General features: G+C 47.1%; 1 protein-coding gene across 1 annotated transcript in view; it reads left to right on the top strand.

Annotated features, from left to right (window-relative positions):
• The window catches only part of LOC139049059 (mannan-binding lectin serine protease 1-like), a 59,512-nt gene extending 37,238 nt beyond the window's left edge, over positions 1–22,274 (top strand). Inside the window, exons 5-15 of the mRNA XM_070524233.1 lie at positions 237–455; positions 2,029–2,196; positions 5,731–5,934; positions 9,248–9,397; positions 11,134–11,296; positions 12,577–12,779; positions 14,587–14,886; positions 16,554–16,660; positions 16,967–17,166; positions 17,897–18,164; positions 19,850–22,274. Of these exons, the coding sequence (XP_070380334.1) occupies positions 237–455; positions 2,029–2,196; positions 5,731–5,934; positions 9,248–9,397; positions 11,134–11,296; positions 12,577–12,779; positions 14,587–14,886; positions 16,554–16,660; positions 16,967–17,166; positions 17,897–18,164; positions 19,850–20,068 (2,201 nt within the window). The 3' untranslated portion in view covers positions 20,069–22,274. The remainder of the gene's footprint in view (positions 1–236; positions 456–2,028; positions 2,197–5,730; positions 5,935–9,247; positions 9,398–11,133; positions 11,297–12,576; positions 12,780–14,586; positions 14,887–16,553; positions 16,661–16,966; positions 17,167–17,896; positions 18,165–19,849) is intronic.
• Positions 22,275–22,528: the final 254 nt, after the last annotated feature.

Consider the following 22,528-nt stretch of genomic DNA (forward strand, 5'->3'; position numbering starts at 1 on the left):
TTACTAAGGCTCTTTCAAAGCTACAATATCTGCTTCGTGACGCTAAAATCAATCAATCAATCAATCAATCAATCAATCAATCAATCAATCAATCAATCAATCAATCAATCAATCAATCAATCAATCAGTCAGTCAGTCAGTCAGTCAGTCAGTCAGTCAATGAATGAATGAATGAATGAATGAATGAATCAAGCAATCAATCAATCAATTTCCCTCTTGCCCTCGACACATCGCAGAGCTCTCGGAGAACGCGTGCGGCGACACGTTCACAGCCGACGAGGGCAACGTGACGAGTCCCGGCTACCCCTTCGAGTACCCGGACAACAGCAGCTGCTGGTCGCTCATCAACGTGGAGCCCGGACGAGTCGTCGTCATGCGATTCAAGGTCATCGCGCTCGAGTTTGACGAGACGTGCGCCTTCGACTACGTCGAGATCTTCGACGGCTCCACCGAAGGTGCGTGGGGAGCGCAGGTGCCTTCAGTCGCCCTTGTCGTGCTTACAAGCAGAGCCAGTGTTTATGAAAGTGCTTTATTGCGATAGAAATACACGGACGCACTAGGCGGACTTCCGCCGTCGCCGTCGCCGTGATGTTCCGTGTAAAGTGTAAGCGCGATAACATCGCGGTCGCGCGCCATGTGTTGTACTTGCGAGCGAAAGCTTGCGAGGGTGAGTCTAGAAGGGTGGGGGCCTGATGCGCCGGTGTCTTCTCGCGCTTGCAAGGGAGGAAGCGAGGAGGGTGCGCGCCGTCCTTTCACGCGCGCAATGGGGGGATGGGAGGGGGGAGGGGGGCGATTTGTGCGCTCCAAGAGGGGGTGGGGAGGGAAAGGGTATCGCGCCTCTCCTCTTCTAGCCTCCTCCCCCCCCCCCCTCAGCAGGTCAGAAACCGCGTTAAGAAATAACTTCTGGTCTGTTGTGACAGTATGGATTAACGGAGCGCAATACCTTGACTTGCAGAAAAACATTTGCGGGTGCTGGTCCCTCTAATCTTTTGGCATTGAGTAAACACAGAAAGTTCATTAAAACGAAAAGAAAACGATGGGAAAACTAAAGAAAAGCAGGCGAAAAATATTCGGGCAGTATTTAGCTACCGCTATTTGGCCAAAGTAGGCGATAGCATTCTTATAAACTTGAGAAGTATGCATATTCATTTAGGCGCAATGACTTCAAATTCAACGCAAATGCTCGAATCTATGAGAAGCAATGTTTTCGTGATGAAGTTATTTACATGTTGTAAAGCAGGTCTTGTCCTGCACAACAGTACGCAGCATGGCGATTAGTTGGGCCCAGCATAGGATGACAGCGGCCCACATTGCGGGTGCACTATCTCCAGGATCAGCCCACGCTTTCTTTTGTATACGGATACCTACAACGTGGGTCAAGTCCACCTATAATGCTATCGCATCAATAAACACACATGTTCAACGCTATATCGGCAGTGAGTCAGAATAGAAGGCGGATACAGGTACAGTTCCCACGAGAGGGCGACTATCTTTTGCGAATAAATAATCACAAAGCCCATCATAAAAAGGCAAAAAAGAAACACATCACTTCTTGCGTCATCGCAGGGATCCGTAACATTGAAACTCAAGGCCGCCGCGTGATGGTGGAGTGGCGGAGCTCCGTTCTAATCGCATAAGTTTGAGCGGTCTTAACGGCCGGATTCAAAAGGACTTGACAAAACAGGGCGCATGTCCCGTCAAGTCTCTCTTCACCCTTGCCGTGAAAATAGCTCATACATTTACGATATGTTATACCAGCTGGCCCAGCAGACTATGCTATCATGGACTCCGTTCTAATGTTCTCAATTCCCGCTTAGCTTCGCAACGATCCTGTCTTCTATGTTATGTACACCACCCCTTCTTTATGTTGTGTGTCTTTGTTGTTGTCAGTCAAATGTTTGTCGAAGCTTATGACTACTTGATGGCTTCGGTTGTTTACGGCTACTGCCGGAACCTCCCCTTCCCCTCCCCACCTGAGCATGGCCATATATGACGTGCTCATAAACGATCTTTCTTTTTTTCCTCAAGACTCTCCGTCTTTCGGCCGCTTCTGCGGCGACTCCCAGAAGCGGATCCTTCGCTCCACCAGCAGCAGTGTGCTGGTGCACTTCAAGTCTGACGACCTGCTCAGCAATCGCGGCTTCCTGCTTCAGTACGAGAGCAACAGCGGAGGCATCAAGGTCAGCCACGACGGAGGTAAGCGATGCCTGGAAACGCGATGACCGGTGCCTGCCTCAATGGTCTGAGCATTCCTCCCCCCTATTTTTTTGTTTATTTTGTTGGGCTTGATGTCGTTCTGGCGCCGTAAGGTAATGAACCTCACGTAGAAGTAAACAGAGGCTTCGGCTTAGCACCATCAACATGAAATTGTATTTTTTTCCATACCGCGGCCGGAAACGTATAGGAATAAAAAACTATAGTGACAGAAAACTTGCAATTCAGTGTAGACGAAGTTGTATTTGGGAGGCGGAGACAAGTACAGAGACTTACGTTCTTTCTTTAAAATGATTGAAAAATAAGTTTTACGCTTGCTGTTGCTCGGTTCTTGCTCAACTTTTGCAACACGATCGCATTTTTATAGTTCGGATCATAAATTATAATACTCGGACACACTTCTTGTCTGCTTGCTACTATTGCTAATATTGCTAATTATGCCTTTACCTGCGCCAACAGCAGTGAGTACTGTTTAGAACATTTTGATGGTGTCATTTCCGGCGTCTGCAGTACGGCAAAACAGGGCCTTCGAGATTGCATTCCACAAATGGCTGGTGGGGGGGGGGGGAGGGTAGTGTCTGAGAAGCAGATGAAGGCAAACTCACACTTTATTTTTCTCTTGACAAATCAGGCTAGTAATAGCGTCATATGTTATACTCAACAATTCGGACGATAAAAATGAACTATTGCTGGAAAATTTGAGCACGAAAAGAACAGAAGAGCGGTAAGAACAAACGTCTTTGTTAATATCATTTTAAGTGAAGAATGCAGATGTCTGCCCGCTTTTCGTGGCACATGGATGAATGTATTTGTCATAGATTTGCGGTTACGTTTACTAGCTTTCTCAGTAGAATTCATTTGCCTAACGTCTTGTGTTCACTGGCTCGGGCTTTCGATCAACAAGTGAATTCTGCATGGTGATGCCCTGCAGTTCCTCCATGCGAATCCTGCATGAGACAATTTGACAATGTCCTGATAATAGCAGAAGCAGTGCTCTCAGCAGCTACCGACTCTGCTTTCTGTGTGATAAAAAAGAAACAAGTGATAATTTGTTTTCTTTCTCGCCTCCGTTTCGTCTCCTTGCGCAAAATTTCACCGTTTTGCATTTCCGATATGTCTGCTCCTACTTATTCCCGTTTGGAGCTGTTCAGTTTGGCCACAGCCACAGGAAAGCTCAAATGAAAACACCGCGAACACATACAAAAAAAAAAAAAACGAAATAGAATCCATGAAGCAGGCTATCATGATGGTCAGCAAAATCACAGGACGGAATCAAAAAGCTGCCACTTGAATGTTCATAACACAAAAACACAGGCGAGAAAAGCATGACAAACAAAATAAGATCGCTGATGCTGGCGAGTTGACGCATCAAAGCATGCACCGATATGTTTAAAAAAACGGGCTGTTATTCAAGCTTGAAGTAGTAAAGGCAAGGCGCAGAAGACCAGGACTCAAGAAGAAGAACACAAACAGCAGGACCGGTGCCTTGTGTTCTTCTTCGTGAGTCCTGGTCTTCTGCGCCTTGCCTTTACTACTTCGAGCATGAACCAACTAGCTCAAGCAAGAGTTTTACCTGTTATTCAAGGTGTTGTACAGGGGGAGGTGGGTGGCTGTCACACTAAGAACAAGTATATTTGAAATATCTCAGAAGAAAAAGAAAACCAAAATAGCGCTGCGGATTACGCATATGGCTTAGCTATTGCGTTTCACCTCATCAGCGCAGAATCGGCTGGCACAGGAAGGTAGCACGCACTTTCTCATTACGCCGAGCGAAAAACGTCCTTGAAGCTGTGGACTTTCCCGAGAATCTCCTTTGCACGGCGACCTCGTCCATTTACTTTGAATTTTCAGTTTCCGGTTTTCGTATCCCTTATTAGCCACGTGCGGTTGCAGCAACCCGTGTACTGTAATGGCAAAATGAAGCAGGAGGTTTTCAACTGCCACTAGCTGGCAAGGTCAAATCGCATCTAAGGTGGGGGTGAACCACGCTTGAGGTGCGGCGAACGTGGGTTACATTTCGAAACCACTCCGGGCCGCCTGTCTCTTGCTTTCATGTTTCCTTTGAGCACTTCAAATTTTCATCCTTTTTCACCGTACTATTTATTAACACCGCAGAATCTACCTTAACGCAGCTCCCTCTGTTATGCTCGTCGCTCATTCTTTTCGATTTTTGCCGTCAACGAAGCGCATTGCCTCAGGCTGACCGGTATGCCTCGATTCAAACAGCCTCTCTCTTCTTACTACATGCACACGATTGACTGCTCCACCGAACTGCTCAAACGAGTGGACAGTCATTGACGTATGTTTTGAGGGACTTTTTAGTCTTATTGTCTCTTCGATTGAGCGACTAGGCTAAGTGCTGCGCGCATTGGTACACGATTAGCTAAGACGAAAACCAGTGGTAAAGAGGCGAACACAACGCACAAGGAATACAGAGGAGGAATCAAATCAAATCAAGTTTATTTTTCTATAAAAAAATGGAGGGAGGCCTGAACAAACAGTGAAAATGTTGAATGAAAGACTGATATTTATTGTTGCGCTGGCGCAATGCCCTCCGTCTGAAGGCCAGATTGACTCCCCAATTAAAAAAAAAGTAGCGCTCGTCGGCTAGCTCTATTCATGGCGTTATCGAGTGTAAGGCGTCGCTATCCGTTCGCTGAAGCATGCACGGGGATTTTCGTTTTCACACACTTGTACTACAGGAGAGGGGCTCATTCAGCTGTTCTGCTAATGTGATCCCGCGCCTAGTCGTAAGCTCTCCGCGCCTGATCTCCAGCGACACTTTGAGAGAATGACAATTACAACTAGTCTGCATTAAGCGATGGTTGCCCACTACGGTTTCAGAACGCTCTGCATGGCGTACAAGGAAGGCAAAGGGTTCACAAGAACATGCAGATTTAAACTGTCAAAAGTAGGTCGAAAAGAAAGGAAGCTTCAGCTATGATACCGTTGTTTCAACAATGTTGATCCCTTAGTACACCACGGCATGGTAGTTATTTAACGTAGGCATAAATTTGAGAAATCCTTGACTACGTATGTGGAGTTGGCGTGTGCGCTTGAAGTGTAACAAAGTAGACTAGCGGGGCAGTTGTTATTGCATCTTGAAAACGGCAGCGCATGACACACGCAGAACGAGGAGAGATGGGACACGGGCAGCCTTGTTCTTTTCTTTTTGTTGTACCGTCATGACCTACGGTATTACAGAGGGGAGTGCGTAAAGCACGCGAAGGACACACAGAAAAAGCTAACAAAAACACACCAAAATGCAACATTAGGACCTGTGAAGCCGAGTGATGTCACCAAAGACCGTGGTAAAATTGTTCGTTGTATCCGATCGCAAACAACCGCGCCGGGAAGGTGGTTCCATTCTTTCGAAGCCCCGGTGTAGGTGTACTTTCTTTCTTCAGTCCTGTCTGTGTGTGTGTGTGTCCAAACGCTCGAAGTGCTCGAGCTGGTGGACTGGACTGTCAGCTGACGCGATGTAACGCGTATGCTCTCGATGCTCTGCGTGTGCAGGTTGTGCCGTGGCCTCGGACTCAGAGAATGGCACCGTGGCCACGCCCAACTACCCCAACCGGTACCCGGCCTCGACGCACTGCCTGCTCGACCTGGAGGCCCCGCGAGAGGCCAAGGTGGCGCTGCGGTTCGTCGACTTCTCGCTGGAGCCGGACGCGAACTGCACCTTCGACTTCGTCGAGATCTGGGACGGGCTCCAGGACGGTACGTGGACTCGTCCGCATCCCTTGCCCCGCACTGCACAAGGGCTAGGGGTGTCCCCGTTTCGGTCGCAACATCATCGTGAGCGGTTGTCCTCGGGAGCCCACCTTGGCTCCAGAGGACAACGGCTGAAAGCATTGTCTGCCATTGTCTGACAATCCCGACTGAGAGCATTGTCTGCGCTCTTGACTATCTTAGATAAACGGACCTGTGCGAAGGCATTTGACCACATGTGTTTCTTGTACGCGCGTGTGTCAGAGTACCTTGTCGCTTTCATATTTCTATTCACTCTTTCTCCCCGTCACATAAGGCAGCGTCGCCAACCTGAGGCTAAAGGATAGAAGCCTAGACTGATGTCAGGAATGGCCGCGATAGAATGGCCGTGAGTTGGTACGGTAACATGATCCTGGATTGTAGCGCGAAGTGACACGGGCACAGACTAGAAGCAGACAGGACTGTCGGCTTCTAGTCTGTGTCCGTGTCACTGCGCGCTACAATCCAGGATCGTGTAACCTGATGCTATTATGGTCTTGTCCTGCGTTTCTCTTTCCTTTTAGGTTTTTATTCCTTAGCACTCCCCCCTCCTCCGTGACTTCTACAACATTACAAACGAATTAGACACAAGTGATGAGGGTATGTCAAAACGACAGCTATAACTTTGAGGGTTGATGGCCATGCGTCAGACGATAACTATGAACGTAAACACTATCGAAAGCGTACGGCGAGAGGCAACGAAGGACGGACGAAAAACTATTTCACACACACACACACAAAAAAAGGACCGCTCGTTTCTAGTTATGATCGTATATGACGGTAAAAATCCTGCTTAACAACACTCCATAACCCCAAAAAGACACCGACGCACCTGAATACTGAGAATAGATCGCAAGGTTATTGAACAAATGAAATGTCAGCAAAAAAAAAAAAGAGGACAAACAGCAGGGCTGTTGCGAAATCGTACCATCTCGTATTTTTGTTCGGAAGTGCGTTTGTCATGAAGAGAGGCCCTGCGCACACATATTGACTGATGCAAAATTAAAGCAATAGCCTTCACGTCGTTCTGCGAGCCAGTGAGTTCTATACTGTTACGCGTGGTTGAGTGCATTCGCAGAACTAGAGACATCCGCAAATTGCGCATCACTGGGGAATCGCGTAACGAGCCTACCGAAGCCAAAGACGCAGTATGTAGCCGTGGTCTTCGTCAGGACTTCCCAGAAGGACGTGCGGAGAAACGCGCACAAACGAAACAAATTTAAGCCAGGCAGAGAGATCGTTCCCGCAGAGGCTGCCACTGCGTGGTTAGGAAATGGTCGTGTAACCCGTTAGACGTGGACGAGAGGCGCACGTGGAGACGAGCTGCGCATTTACAAACTCTCCGTGAGGGTGGGGGTGGGGGTGGGGGGGAAACACGGTCGTTGCGTGATGGGAACCCTGAATAGAGAGAAAAAGAGTTGAGCGATTAAGAAAGGCAGCGGGCAAAAGGTGTTTTTCCGCGCTTGGGTTGGGTTTCCACGTGCTGCCACGATTGAATATAAAAGAACAGACCGGAGGCCCGCAGAAGGATGGCGTGAGGCAGTGGCTGTCGAGGAAACTAAAAAGAAAAACGTACACACAGGAACCCCCTCTCGCAAAGTGAAAGAATAACAAGCGCGAGATTTAATAGCGACAAACGGAAACTTTGCTGCGCGTCCCGACCAAAGCGTGGTGAACGTTGGTGTCTGCGTGCCCATTGTTCAACATAAAGAGTGAAAGAGAGTGAGAGGTGCGAGAACGGCCGTGTACGTCCTCGATGGGACACGAGGCGACTTGTTCTTTTTTTTTTCGAAAGAGAGACACGGAAAGTTTCGGTTTTCGTCTGTCGTGAGCCCAAGAGAAAGAGCCGTTTTACTTACGCGCGAGTACAGAAGAAGCCCTCACTAATTAATCACTATCAGCAACGCCCTCGACTAGAAAAGCTCATCGTGCTTTAGGGGAATCCCCAAGGAAAGGTGAATTTTCTCGGGGGGGGATGCAATGAAAGAAAGTAAATTACAATTAGCGGACGCCTGCCAGGGGTCACATAACTACGAGGAACAAAGCAGGGGTTTTGAGATACCTGCAGCATAACGTTTTGTTCTCGTCGTGTAGTTAGTCCTAACAATATGCGTATAGCTATGAACTCTGCGTTCAAAACTACACGCGTCGCCGCCGTTTTCAAGCTTGCATTCGTGCGCCACTGCGTTTACGGGCGCATATCGGGCTCGAGCTCAAACACGTCGAATTTCGTCTGTCGGTAGAGCGGGAGGCTCATTTCCTTTACGTTAACTTATTTTATCAAAAGTTTTAACACTTTTGCATTACACTTCTAAATTACAGTTATATCGTCCCACGCTCCATTACTAAAATATAGTTTCGCTTCACTTCTAAGCGTACGGAAAACCGCCTGCTTCTTGGCCAATCCCCCATAGTGGGTACGCACCACTATTGAGGATACAAGACAAGACAAGACAAGGTGCGGAACTTCTTTTAAAGACAGTGGTGCTCCCTGGCCAGAACTGGAGCTTGCGGCAAAGAAGTCCATTATGCACCATCTTTTAAGACACTGCTCCGCGTTGACAGCCGCTGGCCAGTTCGTAAAGAAATCCTGCCGTTACGGCCGGTTTCACACCTCAGCTACATGGACCTCGACGACGTTGTCTTCGGTATAATGATCACGCTCAACAATTACAGAGATATGGTGTTTACAGGCACCATTGCTCCCCTCTCGAAATGATACCACATTTGTTGGCGCCTCCGTCATCGACATCGTGAGATGAGCGAAAATGGCCCAACCCGTCCACGTAATTGAAACGCTTTGAAACTCACCTTTGCCAGCGTTATTCCTTTCCAATTTATTATGTTTTATGGTTTAATTTCTTTATAGTGATTCGTCTTATGTGACAGACGGACGGACGGGTTTCAAGGTTGATTAGGTAAGGAAATGCTTACGCATTTAAAAAGAAAGTCGCATACAACGTACAGAGGAACGTACGTTTCAATAAAGAACAAGCTCAAAACAAGCATCCGAACCATCAATAAAGCTTTGCAAGCCCCAAGCCCCCTCATCACTTCTAGCGGGGTGGTTCTGCAACAGCTTTCGCAGGGCCAGGATGGCGACTCAATTAATTTTTTTTTACTCCGTAAATCATCGTTGATCGCACCACAGATAACCCGCATCTAGCAAACAAATTGTGAGAATGCTTACGTTGCGGCGCAATCGTAGGAATCGCCCGGAATCCCGAAAGGATTTCCGACGCAAAGCTCAATGCGAATTCTTTGTTTCCGGTGTTTTTCTCAGGTTGGCGGTCTCTCGGACGACTGTGCGGGGACAAGGGCGAAATGAAGGAACTGGTCTCCTCGGAGAACCGCATGCGAGTGAAGTTCTACAGCGACAACTTCTCCGAATTCCGAGGATTCTTCGCGAACTTCTACCTCGTCTCCACGGCTGGTGAGTGTGTATTGAAACAAGCGAGGAAACAGAGCTGCGTGGTCTAGCGGACGCATCTCACTGGATACGTATACGTGCCCGTTTTATGCACCTGCGGAGAAAACACCCCGAAAAGTGTGAAGAGAACGCTCTACTTCAAAGCCCACTCTGATTTTCAGATTCAAGTACACGGGAAAGCATAAATGTGCTCACTAAGCCATCGCTCAACGGATTCGCATGATATCTATGGCATTTAAGAGAGAGAGAGAGAGAGAGAGAGAAAAGCCGGATTCTATACCGTCTCAAGGAAATATAATTTTTATTTACTATGAGAAATATCTTACAAGTCTTGCCGAAAGTCGCGAAGTTAGAAAAAGATATTCTGCCACAAGGTTTACACATTCATAAGCATGCAGAAAAAAAAAAATCAATGTTGTAAGAAAGCCTCTGTTAGAATATCTGCAGCGCAAGAAAAAAAAGTGAGATGTGAGTCTATCGCTTACGTGAAATGCTTGCAATGCTTTACAAAAATCTGTTTCACAAATCAGTGGTATGGTGCAGAGCGGTATACAATATATCAACTTCTGTCGGCTTTAAGTTTCGCAATATGTGAAATGTACAGAATTGTGATACCAAATTTTGTTGCCTATTTTACGGTTACAAGCATTGGGCTTCAGTTTTACTAAATTTTGCATGTTTCAACAATTCTTGTGAAATTACTCTTCTGCAATCGGTGGATGTTTACATCTTTATTTGAAATCCAGCATACCTCAGCTAATTCGGTCCAGTGGTTGCCTATAGAAAAACCATCTCATCGTTCCCAGGTATTCTGACGGAACCCCCTGTAGAAGGGGTGCCCTTCCTCTTCAGGTGCATTTGGTTGTTTGATGCGTGTGGCATAACATGCATATTTATAAAATAGTATTCAGTAGATAGATGGAGGACGTACGGGAACACTAATATCAGGGTGGTCAGAATGAAGGCAAAAAAAGGGTGCCTTGGCTGAGTAGGCAGCTATGCTTGCTTGGAAGCGTTCGTTGTTTGCACCATTATTTGGACATTGGCTACATCGAAGCTGGCTGCATTGATGTAGATGCAGGACTTTATCGCTGTCAAGGCAGTCTGGGAGGCGGGGGGGGGGGGGGGGGGTTGATTAGATAGGCTGCAGTTGTCGTAGAACACTATGTGATGAGACGAAGGAATATAATTATGAACACGCAGAGAAAAAGGGTCATTTTCTGGTTTTACGCATGAATTGGATTAGAGAGATGTCACGGAGTATGAATATCATGGGCAAATGGTCGGCGGGAAACATAATTTATTCTTCCCTGACAAAGAGAAGTTGCCAAAGAATTTATACAGATGTGCAAGCGGGGTGCAACACGGATGGTGGCTCAATGACACAATAAAAAGGCAACCACTTTTGGGCTTCAAAATCTTAAGGAACATTCTGTGCTGTGTCCGCCTCGTACTTTCAGTGAAAGTAAAAATATTTCTTTATGGCGTCGACATGCTCCGTGTAAGGTTTTCTTACCCATACTTGAATGTCAAATAGCTTAAACAATCATATTTTGCCATCAAAGCAAGATTACTGTTCTTAAAACGCTGATTGTGCGTGCTTCTACTTTTCGCAGACAATGCACAAACTTGTCTAGTCCGCGTCTCTCAGTCAACGTGCGCTGATTTGAAGTACACGACCCTGCGTGGCTGTTGTAGTCTGTCAGAGTTTATACCACGAAACCTTTTTTGCCATGTAGGTAAACCGGAAGTGGAAGACGCCAAGACTGTGATCCTGCGCAAGAACTCCCTGGTTCCTGCCCGCGAGTTGATCGACGAAATCTCGCCCGATGAGACGGTGGCTGGCGACGACCAGAGGATCCTCAAGTGCATTCCAAAAGTTCCCGGATCCAGCGTCAAGTGGTGAGGACCGTCTGCCGAAGCACGAAGTGCCGATTTCGGAAGGCTTTTCGTTCGTAAATGCTACAAATCACACAGCGCAAACGGACAGGAACGAGAAGCGACGCAGATGAGACTCATAGCGAACGAATTCACAAAGCTTCTCGTTCGTAAATGCAGCTTGCCATTGGCTGGTCGCCTTCGCCAATTATGTTTCAAACATCGCGATTGTCTAACGTTTCTTCAAGGATAATTCCCTCTCATGAACTTTTTTTAATACGGGTGTAAAGTACCAACCAGTGCTTTACCAACTTACCATTGGCCGATGGCCTTTGCTAATATTATGTTCGGCAGCACGATTTGGCTGCCAGATGCTCTCACGAGCAATTCTATAGCAAAAACTTTTTTTTTTCGTGAATGTGGACGCACCTTCTTGTACACGCGAGTTTGATCATGAGGCTCCAAAGTTGTGCTATGCGCCTAAACGCCTGTTGGCAGTTATTGCCCAGGGGATGTATTCTGTGTGTCCACCTAGTGGACATGTCCTTTTCATCTAGTAATGAAGCACTGATTAGCTGGGGTCGCCTTACTCATTCTGACCCGTACCCCGGCCCTGCCAATCAGAACTTCAGCTGCGGACGAAATGGACATGCCCACTAGGTGGACACTTACAGAATACCCCCCCCCCCTCCTCTAGTTATGTTTCACGACGATAAATATTGCGCAATTCGCTGAAACCATCATAATAAACCGAACGAAAAAAAAGGCGACACGCTGATATGGCTAGATGGTTCTAGGTTTGAGGTAAAGAACTGGCGGAGAGGGGCTGAGCAAACGAATACAAACGTCGACCACTACACCAAGTCTGTTTTAGGCTTGTAGCGCAGCTCGGTTGTGTCGATGTGTCGGTTGTGTGTCGGTCTGGGCCATGCATGTGTAAGCTCACCTTCATTTTCATTATCAAGCAATGAATTGACGTATCTCCGACTGCAGCCCCAGGCTGTCTGAATATGTTGCCACTTGGTTACTATCCGTTTTGTTGCTTGGTTTCTTTGTTATCTCTTGATATCATATGGTTTGCCGAGTGTATAAGTAGTCCTGTGTCACTAAATAAACCATCACTTGGAAGTTAGCGCCCACTCTGTTTTCCGTTCCCTTTGATTACCCCTGCCCCCTTCCTTTTTTGCTCTTTCTGAGCTGCGCTACAAGCCTAAAACAGTCATGACATACCAACTCGCCCAAACTGCCACGCTTTTCACTACACCAACGCGTGTGTTCATCGCTCGTTGTGCCGGTGGGCGCAGGGTGAAGAACGAGACCGTGTTGAACGGCACCATGCCCCTGCCCCACCTTTACCTGGTGTCGCCGAGCACGCTGTGGATCCGGCGCATGCACTCGGACCTGGCCGGCAGCTACACGTGCCTGGTGAGCACCGAGGACCGGGAGGCCATGGCGACGACCCTTGTCGTCATGGCCGGAACGAAGCCGCGCAGCAAGTGTAACGTCTGTGAGTATCGGCCTGCGTCGACTGTCACTTTAGTTGGTGAATTTTCACCAGGGATGCGTGAATAGCAACTTCTTTTAATGCAAAATGGAGTAGAAGTGGAACAGCGCCGGAAGGGAGTCGAATCAAACATTGAATACAATTCGAATAGTAATCGAATAATGAACACTCGTTTTCACAATTAATATAAAATGACGGTCACATCATTGTATTCTTAGCGTTGGGAAGTTTCTGCCATTGTGTCGCAAGTTGTGAAGCGTTCTTTATTGAAAGGATAAATGCAGCGTTAGGAACAAATGCGTCATTTTGTTCACACAAACAGGACTCTTCGGTGAGTGCCAACGATCTTTGTACAGCAACTAAAGTCTGAATCCTCGAGCAACGTAGTTTCATTATCATGCTTTGTTTCATGATGAACTATCACGCATTATGCCTGTACCATGGACGCGAGTATGAAGCTTATCGTACTTTTGCTACACTTTTATGTTCGATAACGCACAGTCGGTGATTTAAGTAGTCGAAAATTACTCGAGAACCTTTGATATTTACGAATAGGGACTACTCGATTCAAACATCGAATTGAATAGGATGCCACGCGATTGGCTATTGGAAAGACTAGAATATTCGCATGGCCCTACATTTTAGGTACGTGTCTCCGAAGGCGACATCTAAAGAATGCAATTGTGTGTCGGTTTGATTTTGTCCACAATGTTTTACGAAGTTTACGGAAAAGAAAACCGTCGGTTATGCCACTTCGTTGCAGCACCTAATCCATTGGAAAAACACAGCAAATCAAAGGAAAGCGCGATCGACCACAGTATAGCAACGTGATATATAAGTAGCCCAGGTTATCGGTCCTGATGGAGGTAAGTTCGTCCCGACGCAAGCGTAGGTTCGCTATTCGGAACGTTAGTGCATTGAAGCTGGACCTTTCGTCTCGGGCATTTCTATTTATAGCATCTCAGAAAGCAATTCGTGATATACGGTTCGCGTCGTTCTTCACAGTCACCCGAAAATTAGTTGCGTACGCCAAGATGAAACACCCGAATGCACGTTCGTCGGTATACTGTCCTGCAGTTGTATTCCCTTGAGACATTCCGTGAAGGCTTCGACATGAACACCGCAAGCATCGTTTAAGATACTACAGCATTCAACCAAACATATCAGATTTCGCTTGTACTTCACTCTGCAGGAGTGGAACGTAGTAGGCCCAAACCACAGATCAGTGGTTATTAGGTAGCAGACCGATAGCAGGCCTCTGATAGCAGAACGATAGCAGGCCTCTTAGATAAGAGCAGATTGGGTGAGGAAACAAACGCGGGTAAATTACATCTTAGTTGAAATCAAGAAAAAGAAATGGGCATGGGCCGGACATGTAATGAGGAGGGAAGATAACCGATGGTCATTAAGGGTTACGAACTGGATTCCAAGGGAAGGGAAGCGTAGCGGGGGGTGGCAGAAAGTTAGTTGGGCGGATGAGATTAGAAGTTTGCAGGGTCGACATGGCCACAATTAGTACATGACCGGGGTTGTTGGAGAAGTATGGGAGAAGCCTTTGCCCTGCAGTGGGCGTAACCAGGCTGATGATGATGACCACCTTAACACGCTGTGGCCAATCGCGCCTTGCTTTGGTTTGTTGTGGGCGTCGGCCTGAGGCATTGCCTCTACGCGTTTCTGCTGTTCACGAGTTAGTGTATTGAATTCAATCTGGATTGACGAATTGATAGGCGAATACACGTGAATGCTCCATAGTGGCGCGTTATTGTCGTTTCGTTCGCTAACAGCGTTTCTTCCACAAAAAAAAACGCAGTCTTCCGCAAGAGTCCCAAGGACCAGGAGATCCCGCACGGCGAGACGGCCATCATGCACTGCACGGCGCAGGCCCCGCAGCGGCCCTCGTCCGACGTAAAGATCAGCTGGCTGCGCAACGGGCTGCCCTTCCCGACCAGCACCCGGTACCGGGACCTGGGCAACGGGCTGGTCTACATCAGCGACGCCATGCCCAAGGACTCCGCTGTGTACACCTGCGTGGCCACCGACAGGCGCAGCAACTGCACGGTGCAGGAGTCCGCTCTGCTCAGGGTGCTGCCCAGGGTGAACATCGAAGAGAGTGAGTCGTTTTGTCACACCATCTCTCCGCAGCGATGCTTTGAGACATAGAAATAAGAAGTGACCTCTTCGCGAATTGCCAGAAGATACACGGATTTACCAGTGTTGCAGTCGCAGGCAATGCGGATGCTTTTTCGTGTCGATGTTTTCAGGCATAGTGAACGGAAGGGCTTCGGAAAAAGGAGAAAAGAGGAAAGAAGGGACTATCGCTGACTATATATCCTATATCTAGGTGCTGTCGCGCACAGATCGTGTTCCCTTTCTCTTTTTCCAGCTCAGGGTAGCAAACTGGAAGTAATCACTGGTTTGACGTCACTGTGTTTCGTCCTGTTTTGTCTTCCTCGTTTTTCTTTACGGCGAACTTCACTACAGCGCTTACCTGACGTTGAACCAAAAAGCAGTGGCTGTCGGTGCGATGCGCAGTGTCTCTATACGCGAGCATGTCGCAGCCACCCATTAATGAATGTTTTTCTGAGTAATAAAAAATGAATTCCCCACTTTCAGCAAAATGGGACATGTTCTGTGGCATGAGATAAACCGCCACACAGCAATGACCTCACTCAAGCTATTTACTGAGCATAGCCTTGAACTCGCGTGTGAGTCCCTAGCTTAACGGCAATGGGATAGGAAGCCAACACAAACAACGTGACCATCTGATTATTTTAAAGACTTGCAGGTCAATTTACAGCTAGGACAGTTTCGCGATTACTACGTGTCATTGTGGTGTCAACCAAACTCTCGTTGCTTCCTAGTAGACCCGAAGTCAAGAAGTGGGCCGACAGATGAAGTGGCACACTGTGGTATAAAAGTTACAAACAGGGAGAAAGTACTGCAGAAAGGCTGGTCTACGTTTTGATAGGTGGACCCATCTTTGTCAAAGATAGGTACACCTATCGAAACGTAGGCTAGCGTTTCTGAGGCACCTTATCCCTGTTTGTAGCTTTTTATGCCACAGGTTCCTAGTAGACCTGGGCGCTTTCGGCCTTAATTCCACTCACGATAGCTTGTGGATTCCACAAGAGTTCCAAAGATCTATCGCAACACTGACAGGTTGATGGGTTTTCAATGACAACAAATAAACGCCGCTACACATATGTAGCGCTTCAGTCAGCATTGATTATTCCAGCCTCATTTATCGCCTCCCCGTCGATATTATGCGCACAAAGTACACGTATCACATTCTAACACACTGACACGCTCGCAATAATTTTCTTTACCGCAAACATGCAACGATTGCAACTGTCTTCCAGCATCAATGGTTAGTATAAGTTGTCCCGCTTTATTTAAAATTGCGTTTGCTAATCGCAACTAAACTTTGGAGCATTCTGCTGAACGACGCATTCTATTACTTTTGTTATAAGTGTAGGTGTGCTATTTCGACACAATCCACGACGAATATAGCTACCGTTGTTTACTTGCGTGTTGCTGAAATGTTGGCCCTGAAATGCAATTAGTGAGTTGATACTGTTCTTATCTAGTGGTATATATACATATTCTGTATTTGTCTATGTAGCCCCTTCCTCTATAATGTATTTTTACTCTGAGGATCTTATTGCAAATAAATAAAAAATAAACAAATACATAAAACGGCCGGATGCCCAAGCGTTCGCAAATTAAAAAGAAAGCTGCAATGACACTGACAATGACAAACTTTCGTTTTTTTCCCAGTCTGCGGAATACCGTTCGTGGGACGTCCCAACATGTCGAAGCCCCACGTCGAGCATGGAAAAATTGTCGGCGGAATGGACTCCCTCAAGGGTGCCTACCCGTGGCAGGTGAGCTCGATGATATTGGGTCAGGCTGACGCTCCGTTCTCCTTAATATGTTGCAACAAGAAACGTCACTAACTTACCTGAAGTTTGAGGTCCAAGATCTCAAAAGAAAGCAGGGACCCTATATTTGGACATGTAATAACTTTCGTCCTGGTGTTATTTTTCTTCTCCTGCTTTAAGCAGACCTCATAGTTAGCGGTGGCGTCGCAGATAATTGAAGTGCCTTCACGGACACAGATAATTGAAATGACAGTCGTTTGGAATGCTGTGGTCGGGTGGTTACATACAAGCCCCCTAATGTACGTGCAGGTTATGTTCTGGACGGACTTGCGCAAGGCGTTCTGCGGCGGAAGCCTGGTGAACGACCAGTGGGTGCTAACGGCTTCGCACTGCTTCAAGAGGGACGAGATCCGCACAGACGAAGTGGAAGTGAGGCTGGGCAAATACGACCAGACCGTGGTTGAGCCGCAGCAGGTGGTCACCAAGATTGCTGACGTACACTTCCACCCGTAAGTATGCAGATAACCTTATTAAGTACTGGCTAAGATGTAACATAGAAAAAAAAACGAAGCCTACGTGTCTTGAACAACGGTATTGTGTTAGCTGCTAAAGGAAGCGTCCAGCATAGAACAAGTTCCAGGGCAGTGGACATTCGCACCTTAGCCTTAGCAAACCACCTCAGCAGGTTCAACGGCCCCGGCAGTTAATTGTATGTGAATTTAGGGGAACTTACCGCAGCCTTACTCTCATCGAGCGAAAAGAAAGGTATTTACTTTGAACCGAAGTGCTCGACAAGACCCAGAACTAGTTTACGAAGGAACGTGGTAGATGTCCATCACCATTCTGTTGAAGGGTTTTGTAGATAGCCGTGAGATGTGACTAAAGATACGATGAATATTTTACCTTTCTTTCATCGAATCATGCACATTTTAACGGTCAGCTAAAATGCACCTCAGGACGAAAATGTAATGTTTGAAAAGAATATCCGCAAATGCCCCTTAGGTGCATTAGAACGTTCCAGTAATGAAGTAACACATCGCTAAAGCTTGCCGAGGGGCAATGCACAGGTAAAAACATTCCAGGTGACTGATTATTTTTATTTAAACAGCAAGGACAACCTAGCTCAATTTAGCTGATAACTCTGTAAGCGTTAATTGCATTGTACGCGCAGTTCGCTAGCGGCTTGGAGCACCGGCGGTCATCTAAGCGCCGTCTCCATGGCGACGCACTCTTTCGCAGGAATTTCAACGTGAACACGTTCGACAACGACATCGCATTGGTCCAGCTCACCGACCGGGTGACCTTCACGGACTACATCCTGCCCGTGTGCCTGGGTGACAGCGCGACCATCGAGCGAGACTACTTCAGCTCGGGAGACGTGCAGCTGGGCACCGTGACCGGCTGGGGACAGCTCACCGAAAGCGTCAACACGCTCCCTCGGTACCTGCAGGAGATCAGGCTGCCCATCATCGACCACAAGACCTGCCAGGCGTCCACGCAGTACCCGGTAAAGGCCGAATGATTCTCGCTCGGCCATTTCTCTCGGTATATGGCGAGTGTCCTTGGCGCGGTGGCCGTAGTGTATTGTTGAGGTCTGGGAAGACATCTTGCCACAGGGGAAGCCTCCCATGAAAGAAAAAAAAATCTCGCTGATAGCGTAAAAGATATCGATCAAAATGAATAAAGTTCACGTAGGCTGTATCAGGGACGCAGACACAGTCAACGACGTGAAACGCCTTGTGCGAGGTGCGATGTTCTTCGGCACTAGGGTACAAAGGTTACGTAGCCGGATACGGAAATACACGTGCCTTATTAGTGCTGCAGCTCGTGTGGGTCATAGCGGTGTAACTTTGAAATTACGCTGGCCCCCTTTCCGCGGTGATTCCGATAGTTTGCAAATAAGTTTTATGAACACTAGGGTGAAAGAACGACCTCTCTACTGGTGATGCTCGCAAAATACCTTGCAGCACTCGAGCCAGCTGCATCCGCAAATGGCTGGGACTCCTGCGCTTGCGCTTCCTGTGGAGACAGATCCATTTCACCGTGATCAAAGGGGCTGGATATCACTCCGCATTGCTGGCCGAGTCTCGTTACGCCATTTCTGGACCCTAGGTGTCGAACGCAGGGGGGCCGCAGCCGGGCAATTGCGAAATTTCTGCAAGAAATTGCGCACCTGTACGCCTTGTAACAAGTGATGAGCACCAGTTTGAGTTCGCTAAGTTATGTCTGCCATGGCACACTGAGCTCTTTCAAACGTGCCGATTTTTGCTAAGATGGACTCACGTACTGCACAGCTATGCCTCTCTGAAAACCGCGCACGGGGCTAAATTGATTACGTCATGCGTGGCGCGACAAAGGTGGCATCTGCACACGCCACATATGCATGATTGAGTAATAGCTTTTTTTCCTCTACACAACGTATGCCAATGTAAAGCGCATTGCGGCTGCAAATACGTAAGCGATAATAGTATAACGGGTTTTCGTTACATGCGGTTTTAGAAAGCGACTCCGTCTGACTAAATTTAAAAGTGCTTAACGCCAGAAGTCAATATCAACTGAGGTTGTACACCTTTCGTATTGTGCATAAAACAGGTCAAATCTCCTCCCCATATTTTTGTCTCCCCATCTGAGTCAGATATTAGAGCCTGCCAGAGGCGCCAGCTATTCTTTCACTCTGTCCAAATGGAGCAGAGAAAACAATTCTCGAGGTCATGTGGGCAGTTCATAAACCTTCACCATGTGCTGCCTGTCCTCAACAGCTCAGAACTCTGCAGAGAGGTTTAGGGAGGCCGAGACTAGTATGTCGGCATCGAGGGAGTTAGGCTAATGAACTGTTATGGCAATCGTGGTAGGTCTTCCAAAAAGTTTGGAATAATGAGCAGCATAACGATATAGTCCAGAATATGCTGGTAATTCCTACCAACGATTTTTATCCTTCTCATTGAGTTGCTTTTGTTTGTTAACAAATCACAGACCTTGTTAACAAATCATTCATTTTGTAGACCCGTGTACTCTTAGGTAGCTTTTAAGTCCGCTATGGTATCATGAGAATACGCGAGTGTCAGTGGACCATATAGCGGAGGAGAGCGCGTGACCAAAGAATGAGAGGACCGTAAATTGTCCGCAATCAGTGTGCCTCATCTGTTAATTGCTGGACGTCTCCTGAACTTTCCCATGTCCCGTTTTTCGCAGGTGACGAGGAACATGTTCTGCGCGGGCTACAAGCAGGAGATCGTGGGCGACGCGTGCAAGGGGGACAGCGGTGGTCCCTTCGTGATACAGCGCAAGAACCGCTGGTACCTCATCGGCATCGTCAGCTGGGGCGTCGGGTGCGGCCGCAAGGACCACTACGGCTACTACGCCAAGGTCAGCAACTACCACAGCTGGATCAAGGAGAAGATCCTCTACTGAAACGACGCATCTACGATCACTCTGTTCCTCGTTCGAGGAGGAAGATTGGAGCTCAGGAATGCAGCTCAACGATTATGGGCAAACGCGCGACGCGTCAAGCTGATGACGGTGAAGCTCTCCTCACGAGAACGGTGCAGCGTTGTGGGTCACCGGAGGGTTGACCGTTTTCGCGACGCTTTTGTCGGGCCGTCGTCAATCTTGAACGACGCACGCACGACGTTCCTAGTGAGCGGACTAGCTTCCTAGACGCAGGCGCCTGTCCACACACGATAGGCGTATGTCAAAGACAGACAGGGACGATCGTAGTCGATCCATTCTAGTTGATGACAATACACCGCCAGTTATGAGAAAGAAGGCTGGGAAGATGATAGTGGCCCGACGCGTAACCACAAGCTAGAAAAACTTCACAGGAAAAATCAAGTGCTTGGAAAATTGACAGTCGCGTACTACGCGATGAGCCAATGTGAAAAGTAACTGGAACGCAATGAAGGTGTCACTCGTGTAGAGGTGCTGGAGTGCTTAAAATTATGAACAGGCCAATAAAAGAGACAAGATTCTAAAAGCTTGTTCAAGGTGAGGCATTAAGAGACAAGGCATCGAAATCGACGTCAGGGCATTTTTTCTGTCGAGCACGTCAAGGAGACAATTTTTTTTTGCTGATCTTGGGCATTCCGACAACGTTTTGAACGAAATATCGTCCGCTTGACGTTATGTTATCATGATTTAATCATCACGGCTTGTCTTGATGCCAGATAACACCATTGTTATATACGGATGCAAGTAGGCGTTCCACAAAGAATTATGTCTTTTGCTTGTGTATGCTGTCTGATATTGATCACCAACCGTGGCATCAGATTCAATGGTTCAGGAATACATTCATTCAGATATACGTCGATGAGGGACAGTTCGATGTTGCCCGCAAAAAATGATTTTGTGCAGCTAATTAACTTTTTTGTTGTGGCAAGAAAAGTTTGTCGACGTACAGCAGGACTCGAAAACAAGTCCCAAAAGCCGTGGTTCAGTTAACACTGCTGGGCTCTCTGTTTTTGTTAATTTATTTGATAGGAAAGATATTTACATGTCATTCTTGCAGCGTTTTTTGTTTGTGTGTTTCCTTTACCAGTATATTGAGGTCAAGTTTGCAGAGAACCCATATACGTGACCTAGACGTATTTTTCAGTAATCGCTAGAAGATCTCGCGAACGGACCAATGGAGACAATTTGGTCAGGCGCTTCTTTTTGACAATAGAGATTGAGCTCTACTATCGCTGTTGTGCTATTGAAACCATATATTCGCGTCTATTAATGTCCCGATGCTAAAATGTGCCTATGCAACAGCGTTTGCATAGTCAACGCCTTGCTTACAGGCTACCATGTAATTCATTTTGTACACATATACATTTATAGTCTGCTTAGTACAGTGACGTTTTCCAGTGCTTCGTTCAACATAAATCCATTTGCACACCATCGACAAGGTTGAGCCACTAATGCAAAGATTACGATACTACTTATAATAACTTTATTTTTTCCCTTTCAAAAGATACAAAACATGATTGAAAAATCATGAGGTGGTGCTTCGGCAGTACTTAAGCGAACTCTATAAAAGGACTCAACTGCCGCATAAATTAGAACGTTGATGAAGCCAGTCACAAGAACACTCATTTTAATAAAGACTTCATAGCATCTGGAGTCCATGTGATATCTTCTGCTGCCTTTGTTCGACCACCATTAACTCGCGATAGTAGCTCAATTTCAAGTGCCTGAAAGAGTCAGGAGTGCATATTCGCATGCTTAGTGGTCCATGCTGAACAAGAGGATAGCGCCAGAAATTTCTGAAGCAGGGGCATAATTTTTGTCCATGCAACATTCAACAATATTGTTACGCTTAGGACAAGGTCGGATGCGGACAATTTTGACTAGGTATAGCCGTAGAAAGGCGGCGATATGTGAGCGCGTGCTCTTTCTGTTTTACTGTATTTTTTTACATTGAGTGAGAAACCGGTGTGTCTGAGCGTACATTGTAGTCAGTATTTATATCGGTGCGCAGGACGCCACCTCGTGGTATGTGGAATTCCTCCATTCCTTCATCTATATTCCTTAATTTTCTTTACGCGAAACACGCATATTTTCATACTCATGTACCAAATGTCACCGAGGTTCCTGTGCCCCCTGTTGTCATGCCATAGAATAAAATTTCTCCTTTTTATTCTTTCGTCAGAAGTGCATATCTTTCACTCGTGTGCAACCAGACCTGCCTGGTCGCAGTCCCATCTCGCCGACCAGCCTTGGGCCTTCGGGTTTCTCCATATGAAATTTTGGGGACGTAGATCCTTGGAAATACTGGCACGTGTCCACTCTCGGGGACCGAATTGGTCGGTTAATATCAGTGACGACGACAACGGCTACCACCACCTCACAACAACAACGAGGACGATGACGACGACAGCAACAGCAGCAGCA

This window comes from Dermacentor albipictus, chromosome 8 (assembly GCF_038994185.2).
Source record: "Dermacentor albipictus isolate Rhodes 1998 colony chromosome 8, USDA_Dalb.pri_finalv2, whole genome shotgun sequence".
NCBI classification, from domain to species: Eukaryota; Metazoa; Arthropoda; class Arachnida; order Ixodida; family Ixodidae; genus Dermacentor; species Dermacentor albipictus.